Here is a 24881-nt window from a genome sequence, read left to right on the forward strand (position 1 = left end):
CTGTCTGACCACCCCCCATACCCCAGCAGCCCCACACTGTTTGTCTCCCCATAGCTACTGTTTCCTGACCTGGCCTGACAAGCACTGAAAAGAAGCAGGCTCTTTCTCTTCCCTCTCTGGCAGGGAGCTGCTTCTGTGTTCTATTGCCACAGCACCGTCTGGTGGGCAAAAGGCGGAATCGCAGAAGTTATTCTCTGCTGTGAGCTGCTGCTGTTCTTGCAATGGTCCATCTAGCTCAATATCCTGTCTTCCGACAGTGGCCAATGCCAGATGCTTCAAAGGGAATAAACAGAACAGGGGCAATTATCAAGTGATCCATCTCCTGTCATCCAGCCCCAGCATCTGGCAATCAGAAGCTTAGGGACATCCAGAGCATGGGTTGCAGCCCTGACATCTTGGCTAATAGCCATTGATGGATCTGTCCTCCATGAACTTATCTAATTCTTTTTTGAACCCAATTATAGACCTCTATCATACCCCCCTCCGTCATCTCTTTTCCAAGCTGAACAGTCCCAGTATTTTTAATATCTCCTCACATGGAAGCTGTTCCATACCCTTAATCATTTCTGTTGCCCTTTTCTGTACCTTTTCCATTTATAATATATCTTTTTTGAGATGAGGTGACCAGAACTGCACACACTATTCAAGGTGTGGGAGTACAGTACCATTGATTTATATAGTGGAGTTGTGATATTCACTGTCTTATCTATCTCTTTCTTAATGGTTTCTAACATTGTGAGCTTTTTTTGATACTGCTCCAAATTGAGCGGATGTTTTCAGTGAACTTATCCACAACACCACCAAGATCTCTTTCTTGAGTGGTAACAGCTAATTTAGACACCATCATTTTGTAGGTATAACTGGGATGTTTTCCAATATGCATTACTTTGCATTTATCAGCATTACATTTCATCTGCCATGTTGTTGTCCAGTCACTCAGTTTTGTGAGATCCCTTTGTAACACTTCACAGTCTGCTTTGGACTTAACTATCTTGAATAATTTTGTATCATCTGCAAACTTTGCCACCTCACTGTGTACCCCTTTCTCCTCATCATTTATGAATATGTTGAACAGCACTGCTCCCTGTATTGACCCCTGGGGGACACAACTATTTACCTCTCCCTTCTGAAAACTGACAATTTATTCCTGATCCTAGAGAGTACCTTCCCTCTTATCCCATCACTGCTTACTTTGCTTAAAAGTCTTTAGTGAGGGACCTTGTCAAAGGCTTTCTGAAAGTCCAAGTACACTATATGCACTGGATCACCCTTGTCCACATGCTTGTTGACATCCTCAAAGAATTCTAGTAGATTGGTTTGGCATGATTTTCCTTAACAAAAGCTGCGTTGACACTTCCCCAACAAATCATGTTAATCTATGTATCTGATAATTCTGTTCTTTACCATAGTTTCAACCAAATTGCCTGGTACTGATGTTAAGCTTACTGGCCTGTACTTGCCAGGATAGCCTCTGGAGTTTTTTAAGAACATTAGCTATCATCCAGACATCTGGTATAGAAGCTGATTTCAGTGATAGGTTACATACCATACTTAGTAGTTCTGCAATTTCATATTTGAGTTCCTTCAAAGAACTCTTAGGTGAATACCATCTGGTCCTGGTGACTTATTCCTGATTAATTTATCAATTTGTTCCAAAACCTCCTCTATTGACACCTCAGTCTGGGACAGTTCCTCGGATCAGTGGTTTTCAAACTCTTTTTCTGGGGACCCAGGTGAAGAAAACTGTTGATGCCCGCAACCCATCGGAGCTGGGGAAGAAGGGTTTCGGGTGGGGAGGGGGTCAGAGCTCTGGGCTGGTGGTGCAGGCTCTGGGGTAGGGCCAGGGATGAGGGGTTTGGGGTGCAGAAGGGACTCCAGGTTTGGAGGGGTTCAGGGCTGGGGCAGGGGGTTGGGAGGGAGGTCAGGACTCTGGGTGCAGGCTCTGGGGTGGAGCCAGAGATGAGGGGTTTATGGTGCAGGAGGGACTTTGGGTTTGGGGGCAGGGGGGGCTCAGAGCTAGGGAAAGGGTTTGGGGCCTGGGGTGCAGAGGCAGGCTTCCTGCCTGTCCTGGCATCACAGACCACACTGCGCCTGAAGCGGCCAGCAGCAGGTCTGGCTTCTAGGCGGAGGTGCACAAGCAGCTGCACCTGGCTCTTGCCTGCAGGCACCACCCCGCTCCCATTGGCCAGGAACCCACTGGCTAGTCTGAGTTTTACTCTGACTGAAATATTAGTTCAAAGAACTTTTTACTTTATTTACCTAATTACCAAGAAAACATCTCTTTTTTAAACCTGCAGTTGAAAGTCTGTTACAGTATCATGCAATTCCACAAGGTGGCAGAGTTGTCTATTGTTTTTCAGACTACTGCAGTTAGATATAGTAAATGACTAAGTAAACCTGGGTCATCTGTATCATACCTCTGAATCTTCAAACTTTCCAATGTGCAACATTAGCAGTCAAAATATGAGAAGAATGACAGAAGGGTGGACGATCTGTTCTTAGTTTGTCACATAATTTACTGATGATTTACTGATTTTTTTAAATTACAAAACCTGCTTTGTAGGATGTTCTCTTATTGTATGACTTTTTTTATTGTATGATTTAAGCAAGCCAATTTTTTTTCCAAAAAGAAAACTGGAAAAATGGTATTTTACAGTTGTATACAATACTTCCCCAAGGAACATCAGCAGGACTGGGTGGCTGGCCCTTTAGAGCCCCAGCTAATGCGTGTGTCATTAAAAATCTAGGTTCTATTTCTAACTCTGATTGAAGGAACCTCTCCTTAACTTATTTCTAAAGTCTAAGGTCTGAGAGGTCCTGGTCAGTTTCATTACTACAGGGTGAACTGTGTCTTAGACTCTTTTATTCCTCTTGAGTGCTCCCCATCGGTGACATGCCTGGCTTCCTGGATCTTGCTCTGGGTAGAACCACATAGTTCAACCACTCTTAGATTGAATCTCGTGGCAGTAGCCCCTAATTCCCAACTGTCTTAATGACACGGTCATGACTTGGTTTTGACCTGTAATAGTTTCCCTTAGGAGCCTGTGTCTGTATAAAGTTTGCAGTGACACAGAAAGTGTCTTCAAAACAAAGCATTATTTATTCATTCCTGATAGGTACTAAGCACTTAGTGCTTTTACCTAAACAGACATTTTACCAATGCTCTAAAAGGCTTACATGCATGGGCCTTACTTACACAAACTTTCCTTGCCAGCTTTTGTAAATTTTCCTAATTCCATCTCTAGTAGGGAAAAGCAGCCTGTCCTGCTGCAGCAGGCTCCCTGTCTCTGTGTGTCTCAGTCCATCTCTCAGATTTCAGTGACACACTCTGGGTAGCCCTTAGTTACTCATTCAACCAACCTCTCCTTTCCTCCCCCCTAGGATTTAGGATCCCCTTTGATCCTAGGCTCAGCCTTGGGAAGAGCAAGCCATTCTAGCATAGATGGAGCCAGACAAAGGGGTATTCCTTAACTGATAGGTCCACCTATGGCTTCCTCAAGGATTCTTATCTTTGCCACTGTTTTTTCCCCTGTCAGTTTTCCCCTTTACAGTCATCTTTGATTCAATTCTCAGCACTCTGGTAGGTTAATATCAAATAGATAAACTGAGGGGCATATGACATTTATAAAAAAATGTTACACATCACTCTCTCATTTTCCAAGGTCAGTAATAAGAGCTCTGAAGATTGTGGAAAAGCAGTGCAAAATTTTTGGTCAGCTATGGTTCTTTTTGAAATAGTTATAACGAAGCTCTAACTGGTTGTTTTTCCTAAAGAATACCCTAGAAAATTTAAGCACTTCCCAACCTACAATAAACATGTTGAAATAATTCTCTATCACAAAACACCGTTAAAATAGAAATCCTGGTGCATCTGAACTGTAGTGATACTGCCCGGATGTTATAATGATAATGTAAAAGAGAAACAAGGCTCTCTGGTTGACTCATCCATTAGCAGGTGGTAGGGTACATAAAGCTGTTGGGTCTGCTGACTCACCATGCCAAAGTGACTCCACTTTGGATGGAAGGGAAGCAGGGAGCAGTCCTTTAGAGAGGAGGTCATTGAAAGAAACCCTGGTTCGAGGGAAGGCAAATCTTACATTATATTAATGTTTTTGAGTTAGGTATAAAGTCAAACCCAAGGGAGGTAAATTTGGATCCTAACTCAGGATCTATGCACTCTCTTGAGAATGAAGTAAGGGATTAATTTAATCAGCCTTTACCACTGCCTTCAATATAGCCACTGAGTGGGAGTAAAAAGGGCACAAGGAATTATATGATTTTTCCTTCTGTTTAAGCAAAGGACATTGGCTGGTGTTCCTTTATCAGCAACAGACACACAATCAGAAAGTTTCTAAGACAATTGGATTTCGCATGAGAGTTGGGAACTGCATTAGATACTAAGATCATGGTATCTTTAGAAATATCTTGGACAGATGGATATGGGCATTTTGGAGAGCCAGTCAGAAATAGTTGGCTTTGGGCAAGTAGAAGGAAGCAAGTTTAGAAAACATTTATTGATAGGAACAAGATCCCCCAGGGAGAGAGATTGGGAAACAGTCAGAGAAGAAACGTTATGAGGCAGCTCGGTAAAGTGAGCAAGAGCACAACAAGATATAACAACATTAAGCTGAAAGAAAAAGGGATGGAACAAGAGAAGAAACAACCAGGGAGAAAACAAGAGCCAAGGGGGGAAACAAAACAAAACAAAAAACCACAGATGGAGAAGTGCCCTTGAAAAGTCAAGTGAGCTCCTGCTTATCCTATGGTAGCACTGAGGTTGTATGAAGGGTTTAAATTAGGATTGTCGTTTAACTGCAGTTAACTTGTATTATTAACTCAAAAAACTCAATCGTGATCAATCAGTTTTAATCACTCTGTTAAACAATAGGACTATACTGAAATTTAATAAATATTTTGAATGTTTTTCTACATTTTCAATATATGATTTCATTACAAGGTAGTACAAAGTGTACACTGCTCACTTTACATTTTTATTACAAATATTTGCACTGTGAAAACAACAAAAGATAGTATTTTTCAATTTACCTCATACAAGTACTGTACTGCAATCTCTCTATTGTGAAAGTGCAACTTATAAATGTAGATTTTTGTTTGTTACATAACTACACTCAAAAACAAAACAAAGTCCACTCAGTCCTACTTCTTGTTCAGCCAATCACTAAGACAAACACGTTTGTTTACATTTACGGGAGATAATGCTGCCCACTTCTTATTTACAATGTCACCTGAAAGTGAGAACAGGTGTTTGCATGGCACTTTTGTAGCAGACATTGCAAGATATTTACATGCCAGATATGCTAAACATTCGTATGCCCCTTCATGCTTTGGTCACCATTCCAGAAGACATGCTTCCATGCTGATGATGCTCATTAAAAAAAATGTGTTAATTAAATATGGGACTTCTTGGGAAGGAACTCTATGTCTCCAGCTCTGTTTTACCTGCATTCTGCCATATATTACATGTTAGAGCAGTCTCGGACGATGACTCAGCATGTTCATTTTAATAACACTTTCACTGCAGTTTGACAAAATGCAAAGAAGGTACCAATATGAGATTTCTAAAGATAGCTACAGCACTCAACCCAAGATTCAAGAATCTGAAGTGCCTTCCAAAATCTGAAAGGGATGAGGTGTGGAGCGTGCTTTCAGAAGTCTTAAAAGAGCAACACTCCAATGCAGAAACTACAGAATCCAAACCCAGGGGCGGCTCTAGGTATTTTTCTGCCCCAAGCATGGCAGGCAGGCTGCCTTCGGCGGCTTGCCTGCAGAACCCCGGTCCCGCAGGTTCAGCGGCACACCTGTGGGAGGTCTGCCGAAGCCACAGAACCAGTGGACCCTCCGCAGGCATGCTGCTGAAGGCAACCTGCCTGCCGCCCTCGCAGCAACCGGCAGAGCGCCCCCTGTGGCTTGCCACCCCAGGCACGCGCTTGGCATGCTAGTGCCTGTTGCCACCCCTGCCCAAACCACCAAAAACGAAAATCAACCTTCTGCTGGTGGCATCTGACTCAGATAACGAAAATGAACATGCGTCGGTCACTACTGCTTTGGATCATTATCAAGCAGAACCCATCATCAACACGGATCGTGTACTCCGGAATGGTGGTTGAAGCATGAAGGGACATATGAATCTTTAGCGCATCTGGCATGTAAATATCTTGCAATGTCAGTTACAACAGTGCCATGCCAACACCTGTTCTCACTTTCTGGCGACTGCGAACAAGAAGTGGGCAGCATTATCGCCTGCAAATGTAAACAAACTTGTTTGTCTGAGCAATTGGCTGAACAAGAAGTAGGACTGAATAAACTTGTAGGCTCTAAAGTTTACATTGTTTTATTTTTTAATGCCTTTTTGTGTACATAATTCGACATTGGTAAGTTCAGATATCACTACAGTATTTGTATTAGGTGAGTTGAAAAATACTATTTCTTTTGTTTTTTACAGTGCAAATATTTGTAATAAAGTGAGCACTGTACATTTTATATTCTGCTGTAATTAAAATACAAATATATTTGAAAATGTTGACATCCAAATAATAATATACTGCCATTTATTTTAATAACAGTGCAATTAATCCCACCATTAATAGAAATTATTCTTTATTTGCACAATTAATCACAACTAATTTGTATTCACTTCACCACCCTAGTTTAAATGGCTGCTTGACTTTTTTTTTTTTAAAGGAACTTATTTTCTCTTTGTACAGTGGAAATGCTTTGCTACTCTCCACTATAACCATCACAGTTCTTAGGCTATAATAACGAAGTGGTGGTGTGTGTGTGGAGGGGGGGGGGGGAGCGCTACCCCGACTGCTACTCGAACGCTGCTGATCCATTGTCATAAGTCCTTACACCGCTAACCAAGTCGTTTTCAAGTCACCTGGCAGGGGCCTGCACTCCCAGAGCAGAGGGACACGAGGCCCGTGCAGCCGCTGCTATGTGCGAGTCCCAGCGGCTGTGACCCCGTGACTGCCATGAAGCTCTAGATGGCGGTGGCTAGAGGCCCTAAATCTGTAGCACCCACAGGCGGGCCCGACTCCCGCGAGGCTGCTGCCGCCGCCGCTGGGGGTGGGGGGTGTCGGGCAGCGGGCTCATTCAGCACAGCAGCAGCTCACGAGCCGCGAGCCCGGGCCGCGCCCCGCGGAGCTGCAGGGGCTGGGAGGGAGAAGGTCTGTGACCGCGCTGAGGAGCCGCCGGCTCGCACCCCCGAGACGCGCCAGGGGTTCGCTAGTGACTCACACCGCCCCGGAGAGCGGTGAGGTGGCGCAGTGCCGCCCACCGGCTCAGCCTCGCGCTAAACCCGCCAGGCGCCACTTGCCGCGGTTACTGCTGACTCTGCCTCTCCGACGCCGCAGCAGGTGCCCCCGCCGACATGACCTCGGCTACAGCCGCAGTTGGACGGCAGTGTCTTACTTGAAGCCGCCTCCCAACCAATGGCAAACAAACAAACGTTCTCCGCGGGGACAATTGCCCAATCCAAATGAGGCGTTTCATCTCATAGTACCCGCCCCCACACCCTCCGAGCCAATGACACGAGCAGTACAGAGAATAGACTCCTCCGCCGCAAAGTGGAAGCAGGGGCGGTGCTCTGGCGGTTTAACTGACGTGGGCCGTCAGGCCAATGAAAAACTACCACTGATGGGGCGTAGGACCAACTGGGAGAACGCCGGTGAGCGCGAGACATCAGAACCGGGTGGGTGGGGATTTCCCTGGGAGGGGCGTGGCTGAGTATCTTCAATCAGGTAAGGGAGGTGCTGATGGACAACCTCATCAGCCAATAGAGATGAATATCTGGCAAGGGGGCGGGGCCCGCGGGCCCGAGCGAAGCTGCGGGAGCGGAGAGTCAGGTGGCTGAGGATGCGCGGCAGCAGGAGGTGGGGGATGCGGCGGCGGCTCAAGGGTGCCCGGCACTTGCCCGTGCCCGTCCCCAGACGGGGCTAAGGAAGTCCCCGCTGACCCCCGCCCGTACCTGCTGCGCTGCCTGGAGGCGCCCCGGGTCCGGCTGCATGAGCAGTGGCCGCGGCGGCGGCGCCCGGCTTCTGCGGGCGCCTCCCCGTATGGAGCAGCCGCTCCATGGAGCCCTTCACAGCGCGCAGCACCAGCCCGCAGCCGGAGGCGGGGGCCGACGGCGGCAGCAGCCCGGGAGAGGAGCCCCCTCCGGGCGGGCCGCTCTGGACCGCAGTGTTCGAGTACGAGGCGTGCGGCGACGACGAGTTGAGCCTGCGGCCGGGGGACGTGGTGCAGGTGCTGTCCCGGGACTCGCTCGTGTCAGGGGACGAGGGCTGGTGGACGGGGCGGATCGACCAGCGCGTCGGCATCTTCCCCAGCAACTACGTGAGCAGCAGCGCGCACAGCCGCCGCCAGGGGGGCGCCCAGGAGCTGCGGCCCCACTACGCGCCGCCCCCGGCCATACACCGTAAGGGAGCAGCGGGCCATTGGCGGGGGTGGGGTGGGCCCGGTCGTATGGGGGCGGCCTAGCCTGTCCCTATTTCTTGTCTTTTAATTTTAGCCTGTAAGTGACAGCAGGGAGTTGTCTTCTCTGTGCTGAGGAGCCTGCGAGGGGGTGGGTTGGCAGGCAGCTCCTCAGCCCTGGGCAGGGCTTCTTGGTCAGGCAGTGCCAGCCTCCTGCAGCTCAAGTGTATGATTTATAATGACCATGTCCTTAAAGCGTCTGCACTGACTCCTCACCCACCCCATGGGTTTTGGCATTGGTGTGGCATTATCTAGGCCAAGTGGGGCACGCTGTCAATCTGCTACAGGGTTGGAGGTCACAGACACAGCTTTTTCGTCCTATTTATCCTGTCACTCGCAGCCAGGAGCTTGAAAGCTAGAAGTTAAGGTTCTAGGATCCCAACTTAGCAGTAACTTGTGAAAGGATTAGATGCGGACGAAGTACTGTATACAATCCATCATGTCCCATCTGAGATGTGCAGAGATCACTGTAAAAAAAAATACAGTTTCTTTACTAGTACATTACATATCCTATTCCGCCAAATGTCACTCTTCTCCTTATCCTAACACACGTTTCTTCCTTTTCCACATCCTTCTCTAATTTCCAGAGGACTACACCTATATTTTAGATGTAGGTCATCAAGTTGTTATTTCATTAACCTGAATATCTATCACCTTTTGCTAAACTAACCTGGTTTCAAGAGTTTGGTATGTTCATGCATGATGATAAAAATTTCAGGGTTAAAGCTCCCAGGATTGTTTATGTAGCTTGGTGTTTCTCCCAGTACACTTAGGGAAGGGTTGTTTGGAAAGAGACCAGTTAATTCTTAATTAGACATGTCTGTGTTCTGCTGCTACTTATTCCATATATTACTTTTTAAAAGAGTCAGTTTTAACAAAGGAAGTGTACTTTCCTAACCTAAGATGTTGTATGTTAAAAGGCTGCTTTCCAGCCCTTTGTCCTTAAGATCAAACTCTGCCCTCAGATATGTGCACATGAGTCTTATTGACATAAGATACTTAGGACCAATCCTGTAATGATCCCTTATGCCCACTCAGAGCCTCATTGACTTCTGTGGGGCTCTGAAGGAGTGCACAGATCTCTCTTTATGGAGTTCATTGCAGGATTGGGGCTATTAGTTGCTCCGTAGCCTGAAGCCATCCCACAGTCCCTCAGTTTATTAATTGTGAGCTATAGTTGTGGAAAGCAATACATTCTAGAATGTCTGCATCTAGAACATGTTTCTATCTTCTCTATTAATATCTTTTTCAATTAATGCTGGGAATTCAGACAAAATGAAGATTTTCTTTTTTGAATTAGCTTATTTTGTTTAAAGCAGTGGTAGAGTATACAAAAATGCTCACATAGGACAGTGAAGTCCTTCAAGGAAGATCTGTGAAATGATAATGTTTTTCTATCTGGCTCCCTGTATGCTCAAAAGTATGTTGCTGGGATTAAATCATGCCGTCTATGGGAGAATCCTGGTTTAGGAGCACCAAGAAACAGACACTATTCCGATCATTAAAGCTGAGTGTTGGATCAATGATTCTGCCCTCCTCTGCTCAGCAGCTGTATGGTCCAATCTTTCCATGCAGGGAACAGACCAAATATTACCAGTAAGTGTGGAAAGGAATCCCTCCATCACAGAGCCATTTCTGCTTCCCTGAGACTGCTCAAGGTCCTGTGGCCCTAACTTTTTATTGGGAGTGCAGAGGAAATGTACATAGCAATGGATTCTCCAACCCTGTTCCATCTCCTGTGCGTTGGTGCTCAGAGGGCTGCTGTAGAGTACACCCCTTCCAGCAGCCCCAAATCCTGCTGCTCCACTTGTACAGCAGAATTGTGGTGCCTCTGCTGTATAGGGCCTTTTTGCACTTCCGGCTGATAGGATTGCCTCTGTGCGTTAGGAGTTTTGTGTGCCCTAGTGGCTTGTTAAGAAGTGTTGGAATTTGATCAAGCTGTATACCCATCTGTTGTGTGCGTGGCTGCTGTTGAATTGGGTTTTTACCTTAATGTTTGTGAAAGGTGCTGGACTGACAGTCCTGGCAACTTCATTCATGCAGATAGCTGGAATAGCGTGGACAATAGCAGGACATTCTCTTCCACCACTCAGCCAATGTGCCTCAGTCCTAACTTAAAAGCAGCGAAGAGTCCTGTGGCACCTTATAGACTAACAGATGTTTTGGAGCATGAGCTTTCGTGAGTGAATACCCACTTCGTCGGATACCTCGAGGTGGAAGGATAGTTCAGGTTCCATGCTCTGTTAATCCATGGCCTCTTTGTTGAGGCTGCCAGCAGGGGTGCTGAAAGACTGTGAATGCCAATATGTATTGTGGACTCCTGTCCACTAGCAATTGAACTAATTATTGATGAAATGGTAATTATGCTCACATTCAACTTAGTTTGGGTGTGAACCAGTGATCTACGGGCTCTGCAACCAGTCCTTTGACTGAGGAATCCGTATACCTTTCATCTACTTCAGTTTATTTGATTTCTTTGTTAATTCTTAGTAATGTTACTGTCTTGGGATTTAAGTATTGTTAAAATATTATCTTTCCCTTAACTTTTACAGTTCAGGAGAACACTACTTTTTACACATTGCGTTTGAATTTAGAAAGTGGGTTAGTACTTGCAGCAAGATGAAGAAAAATGAGGATTTGTAACACAACTAGTTTTTTGCACCTCATTAGGCCAACTCATACATCTTACCCAGTGGAGTTTTGTAGCTATCTTTATGAAGAACGAGACTCTAATCAGTCATAATACTTAATCCTGCCTTGAGTGCAGGGGACTGGACTAGGTGACCTCTTGAGGTCCCTTCCAGTTCTATGATTCTATTATTGTCTTAGATTGTGTTGATTTCTCCGAAGGTAAACTCCTAGTTATTCTCTTAGATTTTCTTGATTAGACTGTCCATGGGTGAAGTAAGATTGTGAGGTTGCTATCCCAGTTTACCTGAAAGCAACATACAAACTGCAAGTGAAACCGAAACCAAACTTTTAAGTTCACAGGTACTTTCTTTTTCTAACTACAAATGAGGTTTTGCTATGAGATGCAAGCTTATGTGTGGAGGCACAAAACCTCAAATAATCACTGGGCATAAAATCACATTGTGTTTCCAGCATGAGAGTATAACTTGCAAATCAGGATTGAATTACAAGATACAAACATGGCAGTTCCTTGTGGAGAATCTGTCATACTTTCTTCTTTTAATAACCCCTTTCTTCCTTCCATCCCCAGCACTGCCTTCTATATTTTCTGTGTTTCTTTTGTATGTCAGTTCCAAGAGTAAGCTTTTGTAATGGAGCAGAGCATCTGGAAGAATATTATTACTACATCCAGAGCCATTCTATTCCTTCCCTAGCTTTCGAGCCATTAACTAAACAAGATGCATTGCTAGAGGAACTGTCCATTCAGCACCCCTGGGGTTAGAATCATACCTTTTCACTGGAGTGTGTATGTTGATATCAAATCTGGATGTAAAGATTTTGCTATATGTCTCAAGGTTCTTTAACCAATTAACATCAGACCAGCACTAATTGATCACTCTTCTGCATGCCTTTCCTCTACCTTTTTAGCTTATTAGCTAAAGTACTTATGGGAAAATCTTACGATCAACAGCCTCTCTAAAGCATTTTCAGAGGGTAGATTGTTGGGTCCATAAAACTTGTTTTGTAGTTGTGTATCTGCACATAAAGTACATTTTAACCACCTGTTCTCTCTCTAAAGGCAGGGTATAGGGAAATAGTGCAACTTCTGGAATTCAGTTGAAAGATTCAAAAAGTAGAAGAGGGCCACTGTTTCCTGTTTTGAATCTTCTAACAAGAGGTACCAGGGCTGGTACTTGCACTGAAGGGCCTCAACACAACTGTAATAATGCCTCTTAGACGCTTTCAGTGCCAAAATAATTGGCTCATGTCAGTTATTGCTCTTGTCTTAGAAAGGCTTGATTTAAAATATCACTAATATGTTTGGTCAGAAACTGGTACTGTGACTTCTGCAGTCATGTAGATGACCAGTATTAGAACACCAAAGTGCCATTACTGTGGGAGTGACACTGTGTCCATGAGTAGGAGAAAGAGTCTGCTTTCCAGCTCTGTTCAACAGGGTGATTACATGAAGACAAAATAGATCTTAGACAAGTGTAACCTGGGCTCCCCTGTTTTAGGCGTGGTTTTTTGGGGGTTTTTTTGGTCTCTTGTATTGGAAGAGTCACAGGAGTCAAGAAAGCTGTATCGGGTGAAAACTCCTGGTGCTGAAGGAAGGGAGTGTAATGCTAGGTGAAATAGTTGAGGTGTTGAAGGTGAGGATTCTGTTGTGCTGGTACTATTGTGTGAGGAAGCTTTATAGCTAAGCTTGGCAGAAGTTGATTTTTATTAACAATTTTAAAGCATATTGATGTTTTAAAGCATTTATTTTTCAGTTTAAATTTTCAGTTGTGGGAAATTTGGGAGTGGGTCAGACAATTATTTAATAAAATGTTGATTCAAAAATTTAAAGTTTTATGATTGTTAAAACACAAATTATCAACAGCACATGAAAATATACAAAGCAAATACCCTTAAATCAGTCTCTAAATTCTCAGGCAGCATTTTTCTTAATTTGCCCATCTGTAAAGTTGAGTATTATTTATGGAATTATTTTCTTGTGGGTCTTTGGTGGAATTGATGTTTACTGACATTTGCTGATTAAAAATCTAATCCTTCCAAGCCTAATTATAGCATCTCTCTGTCTTGCTTGTGTCTAATCCATGTTTCCTTGATCTTGGTCAGAAACAAGTCAACCGAAGTTACAAACAAATTTAATTTTGTGCAATGACCAGTCTGAGCCAGTATATACAATTTAAGATTCAGTTGTGGGGAGTGTTTAAATAAATCTTTAAAATGATGAACCCCTGGTTTTCCATATTAAATATTTCCGTATCAAAGTCACATTATGTGTTGGTCTAAAGATGACTCTTCTTCTTATCAGTTCTGCAAACTCAGTGTGCAGTCTGAAAATCCCGCTTTGCTGTCTGTCAAATGATGTCCGTGACATTAGAACTCTAACAATTCTATTGACCTGTTGGTGAGACAGCCCTGCAGCCTATACAGCCAAACAGGCGCAAACTAGATTTTAACAGGAGTGAAAACATGTTTAGCAGTTGAATAAGGATAGACACAGAAGGAGCAAATGCAAAAAAATGCAATTTTTGTTTGCTTTTGACTAGGTCTATAGCAGTGGCTACTATGTGAATAGAGTGTAATCCTGACATATCATGTGATGGGGTCAGGAGATAAAAAAAATAGTTTAACAGCATTTATTTGTGTCAAACTGTGGATGTTTTTAATAAAGGTGTATCACAAACTAAACGCACTGCCTGAAGATAAAGTTCAATGAACTCGTGCAGATGGAGAACATTTTCTACTCCTGAGGGCATTCTGTGCCAAAAAAATAAAAATTCTGCACACAATGTCTTAAAATTCTGCAAATTTTATTTGTCAAATAAATGTGAAGGCTCCAGCATGGCATTGGGGAGCACAGGCCCCTGGCTGCACAGAGGTGGGAGATCACTCTGCAAATCCCGCCCCAGGACATGGACTCAGCGGTGAGGCTGCACCCAACCCTGACACAGCGCAAGTACTGGATCTGCCCCAGAAACACCCCAGGGCCCTGCCCCTCCATGCCAGGTGCACCAGGTGTTCTATATGGCCCCAGTTCAAAGCAATAATGTGACAGGGGGTCTGGATGCATGGGGGTTAGACGGATGGGGGAACAGCTCCCCATACAGTGATCCTTCCCCCTGCATCTGAGGAAGTGGTGGGTGCAATTTGCAGAGCTTCCTGCAGCCTGGGGAGAAATCTGGGGGTGGGTCTGACCCAGACCAGATGCCGTGCAGGGGAAGAGGAAGTCCTGTCTTCTCCAGCCTATCCGGGACTAGCAGCTGAGCCTGGCACAGGGTAGGAACCACCAGTTGGGTCTTCCGCAGTCCTACACCTCTGCTGGCTGCCCTGGGCACCCAAAACATACTTCTGGGGAAGGTCGCATGACTGCTCTTGTGGCTTCCCTTTGCTTTCCCATCAGAAGGTCATTTTTTGGCGGGGAAGCAAAGAAATCTGCAGGGGGACATGAATTCTGTGTACACACAGCAGCGCAGAATTCCCCCAGGAGTAATTTTCAAGATAGGTTTTACAATGTATTTATAAAAATGTGCCAACCCCTGAAAGATCCCTCAGATCACAGTAGGGAGGCACAGAGCTATCTTTTTCATGCCTGTTGTTTAAGGGTGAGTCTAGTAAGTAGTTCACTTATGGCTTCCATTAGAGGTTGATTTATTTTGTAAGGATGGCATTGGGCATCACAGACTTTTCCATGTATGAACTAGTGGTTGGATGATTCTTAAGAACAGTTTAACATTTATTTTTCTCTCTCCCTAGTACTGGAGATTGACTTCTCAGAGCTGGCTCTGGAGGAGATCATTGGCATAGGAGGCTTTGGAAAAGTCTATCGAGCTGTTTGGGAAGGAGACGAAGTTGCTGTCAAGGCAGCTCGTTATGACCCTGATGAAGACATCAGCCAGACCATTGAGAACGTCCGCCAAGAGGCCAAGCTTTTTGCTATGTTAAAGCATCCCAACATCATTGCCCTCAGGGGAGTGTGTCTGAAGGAACCTACCCTCTGCCTGATCATGGAGTTTGCCCGTGGTGGGTCGCTAAATAGGGTGCTGTCAGGTAAAAGGATCCCCCCAGACATACTAGTGAACTGGGCTGTCCAGATTGCCAGGGGAATGAATTACCTGCATGACGAAGCGATTGTTCCTATTATCCACCGTGACCTCAAGTCCAGCAACAGTAAGTACTATGCCTTGTGTAGCCAAGGTTGGGATTGGGTTTTGAAAGGAAGTGGTAAGGAAGGAGGCATATTGCTAATTTAAATCCTCTGTTGTGAACCACTGTATCTTCTAGTGCAATCCATTGGGGATAAGAAAACTGAGTGTTGCAAGGAAGCTAAGTTCTCAGCAACATGGTGGTAAGCATCTTATAAACAAAGACTCTGAGCAAGTGTTAATTTCAGAGTGTCAGTCATGTGTACTTTGCAGAGGTAACCAAGTTGGTTGCATGCAGTAAAGGACAATATTCCCCCAACAGGAAGCATATTTGTACAGTGAGCTAATATACATACTTGCTTACAAACAACTAATGCTCCTGAGATCTCAAAAGAAGTTGAATTGAGTCACTTCAACATACATCAGTATGTAGGAAAGTGCCACTGAACTTAAAATGCAAATTTGCATTATCCTTTGGTAGAATAATGAGACTAGTTAAACCTGAGGTAAATGTAAGTAATACTTAATATTAGGAACTGGATCAGGCCAGTGGTCCAGATGTGATGGAGTATGTTGTTTCTAACAGTGGCCAGCACCAGGTGCTGAAGACGAAAAAAGTACAAGGAAATCTCACAGTTGGCAGATGTGGAATGATCTACTCTCATCATTAGGTTTCCCCCTAATCCCTTATAATTAGAGATTTAGATTAATATCTGAAGCATAATGTTGCTTTCAAACTTGTTGGCATTAACTGTTAACGTTGGATAGCCTCATCCCTGTAAATGTCCAGTCCCTTTTTGAATCTTAAATTTTTGGCCTCAGGGAAATTCTATGGCTGTGAGTTTCGTAGTTGAATTATGATTTGTATGGAAAAAGTGTTTAGTCTTTGTTACATTTTTAATTAATTGAATGTCTCTCTGGTCTTGTGTTTGAAGACAAGGAGCACAGAAGCTCTCAACCAACTTTCTCTATAACATTAGTTCTTACGTACTGCTGTCATTGTTCTTTTATTCATCTCTTTTCTAAAGTAAATAATCCCAATTTTTAAATGTCTTCATAGGAGACTTTTCCCCAGAATTCTAAAAATTTTCATTTCCTTTCTGTGTTGTGGATGTGTTAAAGGCATGTTAGTAAATTCTTTGAAGTGAAGAGTTGACCAAAGTAGGTCCTAGCTCTGACACTGACCTATTCTTCATTTTTTGTGTCTATTTTCTCCATCTGTAAGAAAACCCTTATTTGTCTATTTCATAAGGAGGGTGTGAGACTTCATTCATTAACACTTATAGAACATTTTGAATTATTCAGTGAAACGTACCATAAAACATAAAACTTATTTTTAAAACTCCTTTTGTCTGCATATTTCGTTTTGAATTCCTTGAGTCTAAACATTTAGAGCATTGCAAGCTGCATGATATGTTAAGTTCTTCAGCCAAGCACAGAGTTCTGGCTGGGATAGAGAAGCAAAATGTTATAGCTTATCAGTACCATCCGTGCTGTGAAGAACAACAGTAAATGTTGGCAAAGTAAATTAGTGGCGCTTGAAGTCAGACTGAGACGCTATAACTTTTTTTTCAAAAATCCCACCCAACCCGATTTGGGAGGAAACAATACATTAAGTATTGGGGGAAGGGGGGGAAATGAGTGAGTGCTTGGATGAGGTTAAGGCAAAGTGAATATGAAAATTCTTTTTCAAGTCCAGAGGACTCTCTTGTTGAGAGGGGAAAGGCTGAGAATTTATTGCACCACATGCTGTGCCACTTAGGCCTGCCCAGCAGCACTCCATCGAGGACTGTGAGTTAAAGATGCTATCAGGAAAAAAAATACAGGAACATTGGAAGGGGGAAAGTTTCTGCTCTAACCCAGCAAGATCTGCAGAAAGCAGCAGGACAGTAAACAAACTAAATGCCAAGGTTGGTAGTTGAGGAAGGGGTGTTAGATTATCTATAATAAAATTCCATTATTTTATCTCCCACATTTTGCAAATATGGAAACAATCTAAATGGTACTACAACTATGGACTCAGCATAGTACAGATGATGTTCATAGATGCTTGATTGTTTAGTTTTTTAAAGTTTATCTATCAAACTGTATAACTGCAATGAGTGACCTTGTTTTTATTGTCTTATGTACACTCTCTTCTGGCTGTATCTATGAAAAACTTAAATTCCCAGATTATTTTGGCATTGAGGACACAAATCAAGTTGGAAACTTTATTTTCCTGTGATGCATGGTGTATGACCTTCTGAGCCTCAGAGCTTACAAAGAGTTCATGTTTGAATGTATACTCTGTAGATATTAACAAACAAGAGTTTGAAAAAAAATTATGGAATATTTTTGAGGGACTGAATGGTTTAATTGGCAGGCACTGCCGAAGCAGTGTTTTTCAGAGTAGAATCCTATTTCTATACCTTCCAAAGGGTTTGAAAATAATGGGCTTAGGCTTCTTCTTTGGGAAGATGTCACAGGTTGGTTGACCCTCTAAGGCCCACCCTTGCCTGTGACAGATCAGCTACCCTCCCAGCTGATTCTGATAGGGCCATCTGATTATTAGCCTATTTAATTATGGGACCTAACGAAGAAGGGGTCGTGGGCTCTCTACAAAAGAGCTGTGAGAGCTCAGTTAGGAGAGGAAACTGCAGGAGGGCAGTTGACTCCCAGGGGCGGCTCTAGGCATTTTGCTGCCCCAAGCACGGCAGGCAGGCTGCCTTCGGCGGCTTGCCTGCGGGAGGTCCCCAGTCCTGTGAATTCGGCGGCAGCCTGCAGGAGGTCCGCCGAAACCGCGGGACCAGCAGACCCTCCACAGGCATGCCGCCAAAGGCAACCTGCCTGCCGCCCTCGCAGTGACTGGCAGAGTGCCACCAGCGGCTTGCCGCCCCAAGCACGCGCTTGGTGTACTGGTGCCTGGAGCTGCCCCGTTGACTCCTATGGTAGCTCCTGTAAAAGGCTAACTCCCAGATAGCTCGCCTGGAGGAGAATTGAGCAGGGTTGCAGGAGGGAGGCTGGCTCCTGTGACTGGTCCTGGAAGAAGGGAAACTGCTAGAAGGAGAAAGCCTCGAGTCAGCACTCTGTAAGAGGAGGAAAGAATTGAGAGCTGGAGCTCAGGAGGGATAGAAAATTTTTGTTTATGTTGTATTTGGATTGTTATCAGATTTGTTTCTGGTGCCTTGCTGGATGATACTGAGAGACTTCTACCTGGGAGAGTTTCCTGCAGGGGAGACTGAGGCAGCGTGAATAGTGCCACAGTGGGTCACAAGGAGTAACTGTAGAGGGGAAATTCTGCCACAGTTTGGTAGAGGCTGAGCAGTGATCTAGCCCCTGTGGAAGGGAGCAAAGTAGGACAGCAACACTGTCACAGGAGATCATTCCATCTTGGGGGGGGGGGGAGACAGCTGAATTGTCCCTTTTAAAGGTTCCATGATTTCTGTTCTTGAAGATATTGGCAGCTGAGATGCAGCCTCCAAAATAGATTCTATGCTTTCTTTCCTTAAATGAAAAGGGAAGTGAGTAAGGGTGCCTGTAGCTCCTTGTACAGCTTAGCTCAGGCATCTGTCCCAATTTTTTTCTCCTCTTTCCATCCTCTTACATTTCCTGAAATGTGATGTCCATGGAGATGCGTGTGGTGAGGAATAAGAAGAACAGTCTCTTAAAGCTTGTAGGTTTGGGGTAATTATCTAAACCTGGAGCAGAAAATCCCCATCCTTGGGACCTCTGAGAATCTGAGATGAGTGGTTTGGTTGCTTTGTGGACAGTGTCAGAAAACAAATGTAATCCTTAAAGATAGCTGACCCTGTACCCATGACTTTTGAGAGGTCTGTGCTGTACTTCAGGGTGCATAATGATATTTTGCTGCCAAGTGACTTCCAGTTGTATTGCAATGGACAGATTTAGAATCTGTTAGGCAAGCTTTCTAATGGTTCCTTCAGTGGGATGTATAATCCCAATTATGTGACTGGATAAGTACAGCAGCTGTTTTGGGATTTATCCCCCACACAATGCCTTTCTTTCTCTCTTTTCCCCCCCCTTCTTCCCCCCCCCCCAGGTATGTGATTAATATGGTTTCCCTTTGTATTGCATAGTGTTTGAGAGGCTCAGAATTTATCCAGCCTAAGGAAGTAAAGAAATTGGCCAAGACTTTCAGATACTGAGCAGTCACCATCTCTTATTTCTAGTGGAATAAAGAAATTAACATAGCTGCTCTTGTTTACTTCTCTACTCGTGCATCAGCCTTAGAGATGGCAGCACAGGAATAATGCCAGTTAACTGATGCTGCAGGGAGACAGCCAGCAAGCGATACTTGCACTGTCTTGGTTGGTTCAGTAAAACATGATTATTTTTTGCAATATATTGTGGGATTACTTTTCAGATATCACTCATCCAAGATCTTAAAAGCACTTTACAAAAGTCAGTCTCTATTTTACAAAAAGTGAAACTGAAGCGCAGGGTGATTAAGTGACATGGTCAAGGTGATGTAGTGTGGTAAGGGCAGAGCTGAGAATAACACCCAGGAGTTCTGACTCCAATCTTGTGTCTTTCTAACACATTAAATCTAAAAGATACTGCTCTCTAAGTGAGCAGTTTTTGGTGCATTGTGTAGAGTCTGAAATATCCATATTGATACTTCAAAGCTGCCGCTTTCTGATGACTTCCCATCACTCCCATGCTTTTGGCTCCCCATTCTATAAAACTGTGAAACACACCTCCTTTCCAAAACCTCCCAAATACAACTAACTTCAGCATGAATCTGAACAGCTGACCCAGCAATTAATAATAATAATTGATTTAAAAAAATAGGTGCAGAGCATTTAACCTTTACTTCCAGGTAAGTATCTTAAATCCAGCTCAAGGATAATAGTTACTGAAAATTGTTACTATTTTATAGGTCTGTATGAAAAGGCAGCCTCAATTAATTTTCTAGGTATAGCATAGTCCAGTTACAACTGTCCCTCTTCCTGACAATCACATCAGAGGGAAAAACTGGATGGAGATGAAACCACTGCCTTTCTCTCCTCTCTTCCCGTCCCCAACCGCCACAGTCCCAGAGTTGGATCCATTCAGGGCAAGATTAAGGTGCACTGGCAGGGCAGCATGGAAGGTGTGTGTGTGTGCGTGCGTGCGCGCACCACTGACTAAACTCTCTAGGGCTTTCAATCTGGCATCTCCCATCAGAATTGAACTGGGTCACCAACACTACTTTCTTTAAAAAGGTAATATTTCTAAATAAGGAGAGGGAGGCTGTTTTATGAGGTAATCAGTTATTTGCTCTTGGGCATACAGATTGGTGCCCCCCACCAACAGGAAGGTGAGAGATGGGAGCATTGTCACTTTCTAGCCAATAAATTGGCATGCTAATTTTACACACATACATGCAGGTTCAGTGGGGAGTGCAGGGAGCACTCATTAGTTCTGTATTTTTTAAGATAATAAAGGTGACTAAGAATATATACTTCTGGAGAGCTGTGACCAACTTGAGGAATATTGTAGACTGACCTTTCGAGGTTCTATCCTTTGTCAGTTTGCCAGGCTTTGTGGATACATTGCACAAAGCTGCTAGAAGTATACAGGATGTGGTGGGCTCTCTACTCCTGCATTATTTTCTGCCAAAAAGAAGTCTTTCACTTACTGCCCATTCATCAGTCACAACATGGGTTATTGGTCCTGAGGAGTTATTTCCCTGTCTGCATGCAATGATATGCTGGTGCTAACTTTTTATTTTTCCTACTGATGTATTGGAAAATCCATTCATTAAGACATTCAAGAGAGTGGGAAAGTTTTCAGTTCAGGCCTTTTCCTTGGTTCTTTGTTTTTTTTTAACTTGTCTAAATTAGTGGCACTTTTTTCTTAATGAGATTTTACAGATACTTTCTTGCTTTTCAATTATACAACTTTGAAGGCAGTTGTTACTCTAATTCTGCGATCTAAGGGGGGCTGTTACTTTAATTTTGAAAAGTTTCTTGGTTCGATATTTTAATAAAATATTATCTTATTATCTCTAAGTCACATGCTCAAAATGCTGTGACCATATGGGGTATTTGATACCCATGCGAACAGTCTGAGTAAAACCACCAAATATTAATAAGACAATACTGAGCAAACGGAAGTTCTTATTTCTTTGAGCAGAGATAGAATTACCTATTGGAAGAGTCAAAGTTCCATTCATATTAAACAAGGTTGTATTTTTAGACCTAGTTAATAACTGATTGCTGCAGGGTCTGAAATTCTGCTGTATAATAACTGTTGATAGATTAAAAGCAGCAAAGAATCCTGTGGCACCTTATAGACTAACAGATGTTTTGCAGCATGAGCTTTTGTGGGTGAATACACACTTCTTCAGATGCAAGTTAATAGATTATGACTTAATGATAACTGCTGTGTGGTGAGACCAGGCGAGATATAGATATAATATTGATTGGGGTGGGGGATCTAAGTGATTCACTCTACTACCTCTTCTGTATTACAGGGCTTCCTATTGGTTCTCTTTATTGGGTGTGCTTGTGGTATGAAAGGGAGGAGACAGAGTAACCTTTAAGGGGTAACTGACTGTGCATTGTGGCAGGAAGCCTTTTACCTTCCAGAACCCTCATTTGTTTCCTGGTAATATGTAGGATCAACTCTGTGCACTCCCACCAGGTTGCTGCCTCTCCTGCCTTGGGATTTGAGTGGTTTTTTTTTTATTGTAGCACCTAAAGTCAGGTGGTGATGCTAATAGTACTGTCAACTGTAGTTTGGGGTCTGTACACGAGTGGAGCCGGGGCTCGACACTCTCCGGGGGGATGAGGGGAGCCACGCCGGCTCACTACACTCCGGTTGGTCCGGGAACCTAGCCCAGCAGTCCTTGCAGTAATTGCCCGCCCGGTGGGGGCAAGGGGCTCAGGTCCTCCGGCAGGGCTGAGCCGTCACAATCGCTATGCACCTGGCCCTACATCAGGGTGGGGCAGCAAACACTGAGTCAGAAAGCTCAGGCCCTGGGGCAGGGCTGAGCAACAGTACCAGTTATCGGCCTCCTCAGGCCAGGGAGAGGGGGAGTCTGCCACCTTGGAGTGGGGTGGCAGGGGGGACGCAGGCCCTCCCACTCCACTGTGTCCCAGCCTGGGGCCCTAGCAGCAGCTATCGATCCGCTGTTCCGTCAGTGGGGATCCTGGCTGCAACACACTGACATAGGCTCCGGTAACGCCGCAGCCTGACTGGGGTCGGCTGCTCCCGGGCTGCTTCCGTACTCCCCCTCGGGACCTACCTGGGTCCTAACGTTGGCCTCTGGAGGGTCCACGAGCATAGGCTTGTCGCAGCCGGGGCTGGGTGGTAGGTCCGGGAATTCCTCCGGATAGTCGGCCCAGGGTAGCTCCAGCGGCTCCTCCGGATAGCAGCAGGCGCGGGGGAGCTCCGGCGGCTCCTCCGGATAGCAGCAGGCGTGGGGGAGCTCCGGCCAGTCTGGGCGGTTGCCCTGGGTCGCAGGAGTTTCCCAGTCTCAAGCTCCCTGAGGGACGTCTGCTCTCTCCGGCTGCTGGGGACTGACGGAGCTCTGAGGGTCGGCTTTTATAGTTCCGGGTCGCCGCCTGACCCTTTGAGGGGCGGGCTCAGCGCTCCGTAGCTCCGCCCACTCTGGCCTCCGGCGGGGCTCTCCCTCCTCTGGGCTGGAGGGGAGCCACGCCGGCCCACTACAAGGTCCATCATGGATCTGTGAGTCTCTCTGTAGCCACTGTTTAGAAGCATACAGTTAGTTCCATTTTCTGTTTAATATCTAAATCTAACTTTGACTTCAACATCAACTTCTGGGGAAGTGCATTTATTCTCATAGCTAGGGCCCTACGAAACTCATGGTCCATTTTGGTCAATTTCATGGTCATGGGATTTTAAAAATCATAAATGTCATGATTTCAGCTATTTAAATATGAAATTTCATGGTGGTGTAACTGTAGGGGTCAGGACCCAAAAGGAGTTGTGGGGAGGTCGCAAAGTTATTGTAGGGGGCGTTGTGGTACTACTACCTATACTTCTGCGCAGCTGCTGGCGGCGGCTTTGCCTTCAGAGCCGGGCAGATGGAGAATGGTGGCGGCTGGCCAGGAGCCCAGTGTAGAAGGCAGAGCCGTCACGAGCAGCTGCACAGAAGTAAAGATGGCATGGCAGGGTATTGCCACCCTTATTTCTGTGTTGCTGACTGCAGAGCTGGGTCCTCAGTCAGCAGCCGCCACTTTCAGCAGCACAGAAGTAAAAGTGGCATTGTATTCTATTGCCACCCTTAATTCTGCGCTGCTGCTGGCGGGGTGCTGGCTTCAGAGCTGAGCGCCTGGCCAACAGCCACTGCTCTCCAGCTGCCCAGCTCTGAAGGCAGCACAGAAGTAAGGGCGGCAATACTGTGACCCTCCTAAAATAACCTTGTGACTCCCCTCTGCAACTCCCTTTTGGGTCAGGATCCCCAATTTGAGAAACGCTGGTCTCCCCCAGTGAAATCTCTGTAGTATAGAGTAAAAGCACACAAAAGACCAGATTTCACGGTCCATGACGTGTTTTTCATGGCCGTGAATTTGGTAGGGCCCTACTCATAGCTATGGGGATATACTGCCCCCCACTTACTGTGGTGCTGTGCTGTGGTGAGGGAAGGAGGATGAGGAGAGAGCTCTCATGCTGCATATAACTAAAAGAAAACTGCACAAAATGGAAACGTGATTGCAAATGTAACAACAAAATTATTCCATTTTACCATTATATTTCCAGCTGGAGATGGCTCCCACTGAAGCTTTGTCATAATATTATAAATATATATAGACACTATTATAATAGGCCTAAACTTTCAAAAAGTCTTAGTGGACCTAATTAACAAAATGCTATTCATGTGATTTCTGCCTGATAGACGGTTTTTACTCCCATGACATTGCTGATGTTTCTTGGTTTTGCTGTCTTGATTCCAGGAAGTCCCTTTATCCCCAAACTTTCAAGTTGATGTGATTTGAGGAAGAATTGAGCTGGCTTCTAGACTTAATTATTTCCCATGGAGCACTTAAATGATTATAAAGTGCAGGCTAATTCAAGCCTAAAAAAGAAAGGTGCTTTAAACCAAGCAGTTGGCAGGAATTGAATCTCAATCCACAAAGGAGAAACTCCACTTTTTTCCAGGGTTCTCTTTTTCATAAACATTCAAGATGTTTTTCCACTAAAACAAAAAGACTTACTTCACCCTAGCTGAGTGAAATGTATCCATTCTAAATATATCATGGCTCTGGAGGCCTACACGTTCCCTTCCCCCATTAAGCATTCGCTCTTTAGTGTTACCATACAGTTCAGCTTAAACTCCAGGAAGCTGTGCTGTCACATCCATCACATGCTCCAGATTGATAGAATGGGACAGCTGGCGAGCTTTGCTGGACACTCACACGTGTGATAATTAAACTGCATTTGCTATTTTAGGGAGGAAGAGGAATTATTTAAGCTTAGTACCAATGTGGACACAAGAACAAATGGATATAAACTGGACACTAGGAAGTTTAGACTTGAAATTAGATGAAGGTTTCTAACCATTAGAGGAGTGAAATTCTGGAACAGCCTTCCAAGGGGAGTATTGGGGGCAAAAGACATATCTAGCTTTAAGACTAAGCTTGATAAGTTTAAGGAGGG

At 44.7% G+C, this 24881-nt stretch overlaps 1 protein-coding gene across 5 annotated transcripts in view; it reads left to right on the forward strand.

The window, feature by feature from the left end:
- The first annotated feature begins 7600 nt into the window (after nucleotides 1-7600).
- Nucleotides 7601-24881, forward strand: part of MAP3K9 (mitogen-activated protein kinase kinase kinase 9) — a 105566-nt gene continuing 88285 nt past the window's right edge. For 3 of the 5 annotated variants that reach the window (XM_045015792.1, XM_045015793.1, XM_045015790.1), the window contains exons 1-2: nucleotides 7894-8434; nucleotides 14887-15300. In XM_045015792.1, the coding sequence (XP_044871727.1) occupies nucleotides 8092-8434; nucleotides 14887-15300 (757 nt within the window). In that variant the 5' untranslated portion in view covers nucleotides 7894-8091. Of the gene's footprint in view, nucleotides 7688-7876; nucleotides 8435-14886; nucleotides 15301-24881 lie in introns of those variants that run through there. The other 2 variants (XM_045015794.1, XM_045015791.1) reach the window with 2 other exon arrangements.

The sequence above is a fragment of the Mauremys mutica genome, chromosome 4 (assembly GCF_020497125.1).
Source record: "Mauremys mutica isolate MM-2020 ecotype Southern chromosome 4, ASM2049712v1, whole genome shotgun sequence".
NCBI classification, from domain to species: Eukaryota; Metazoa; Chordata; order Testudines; family Geoemydidae; genus Mauremys; species Mauremys mutica.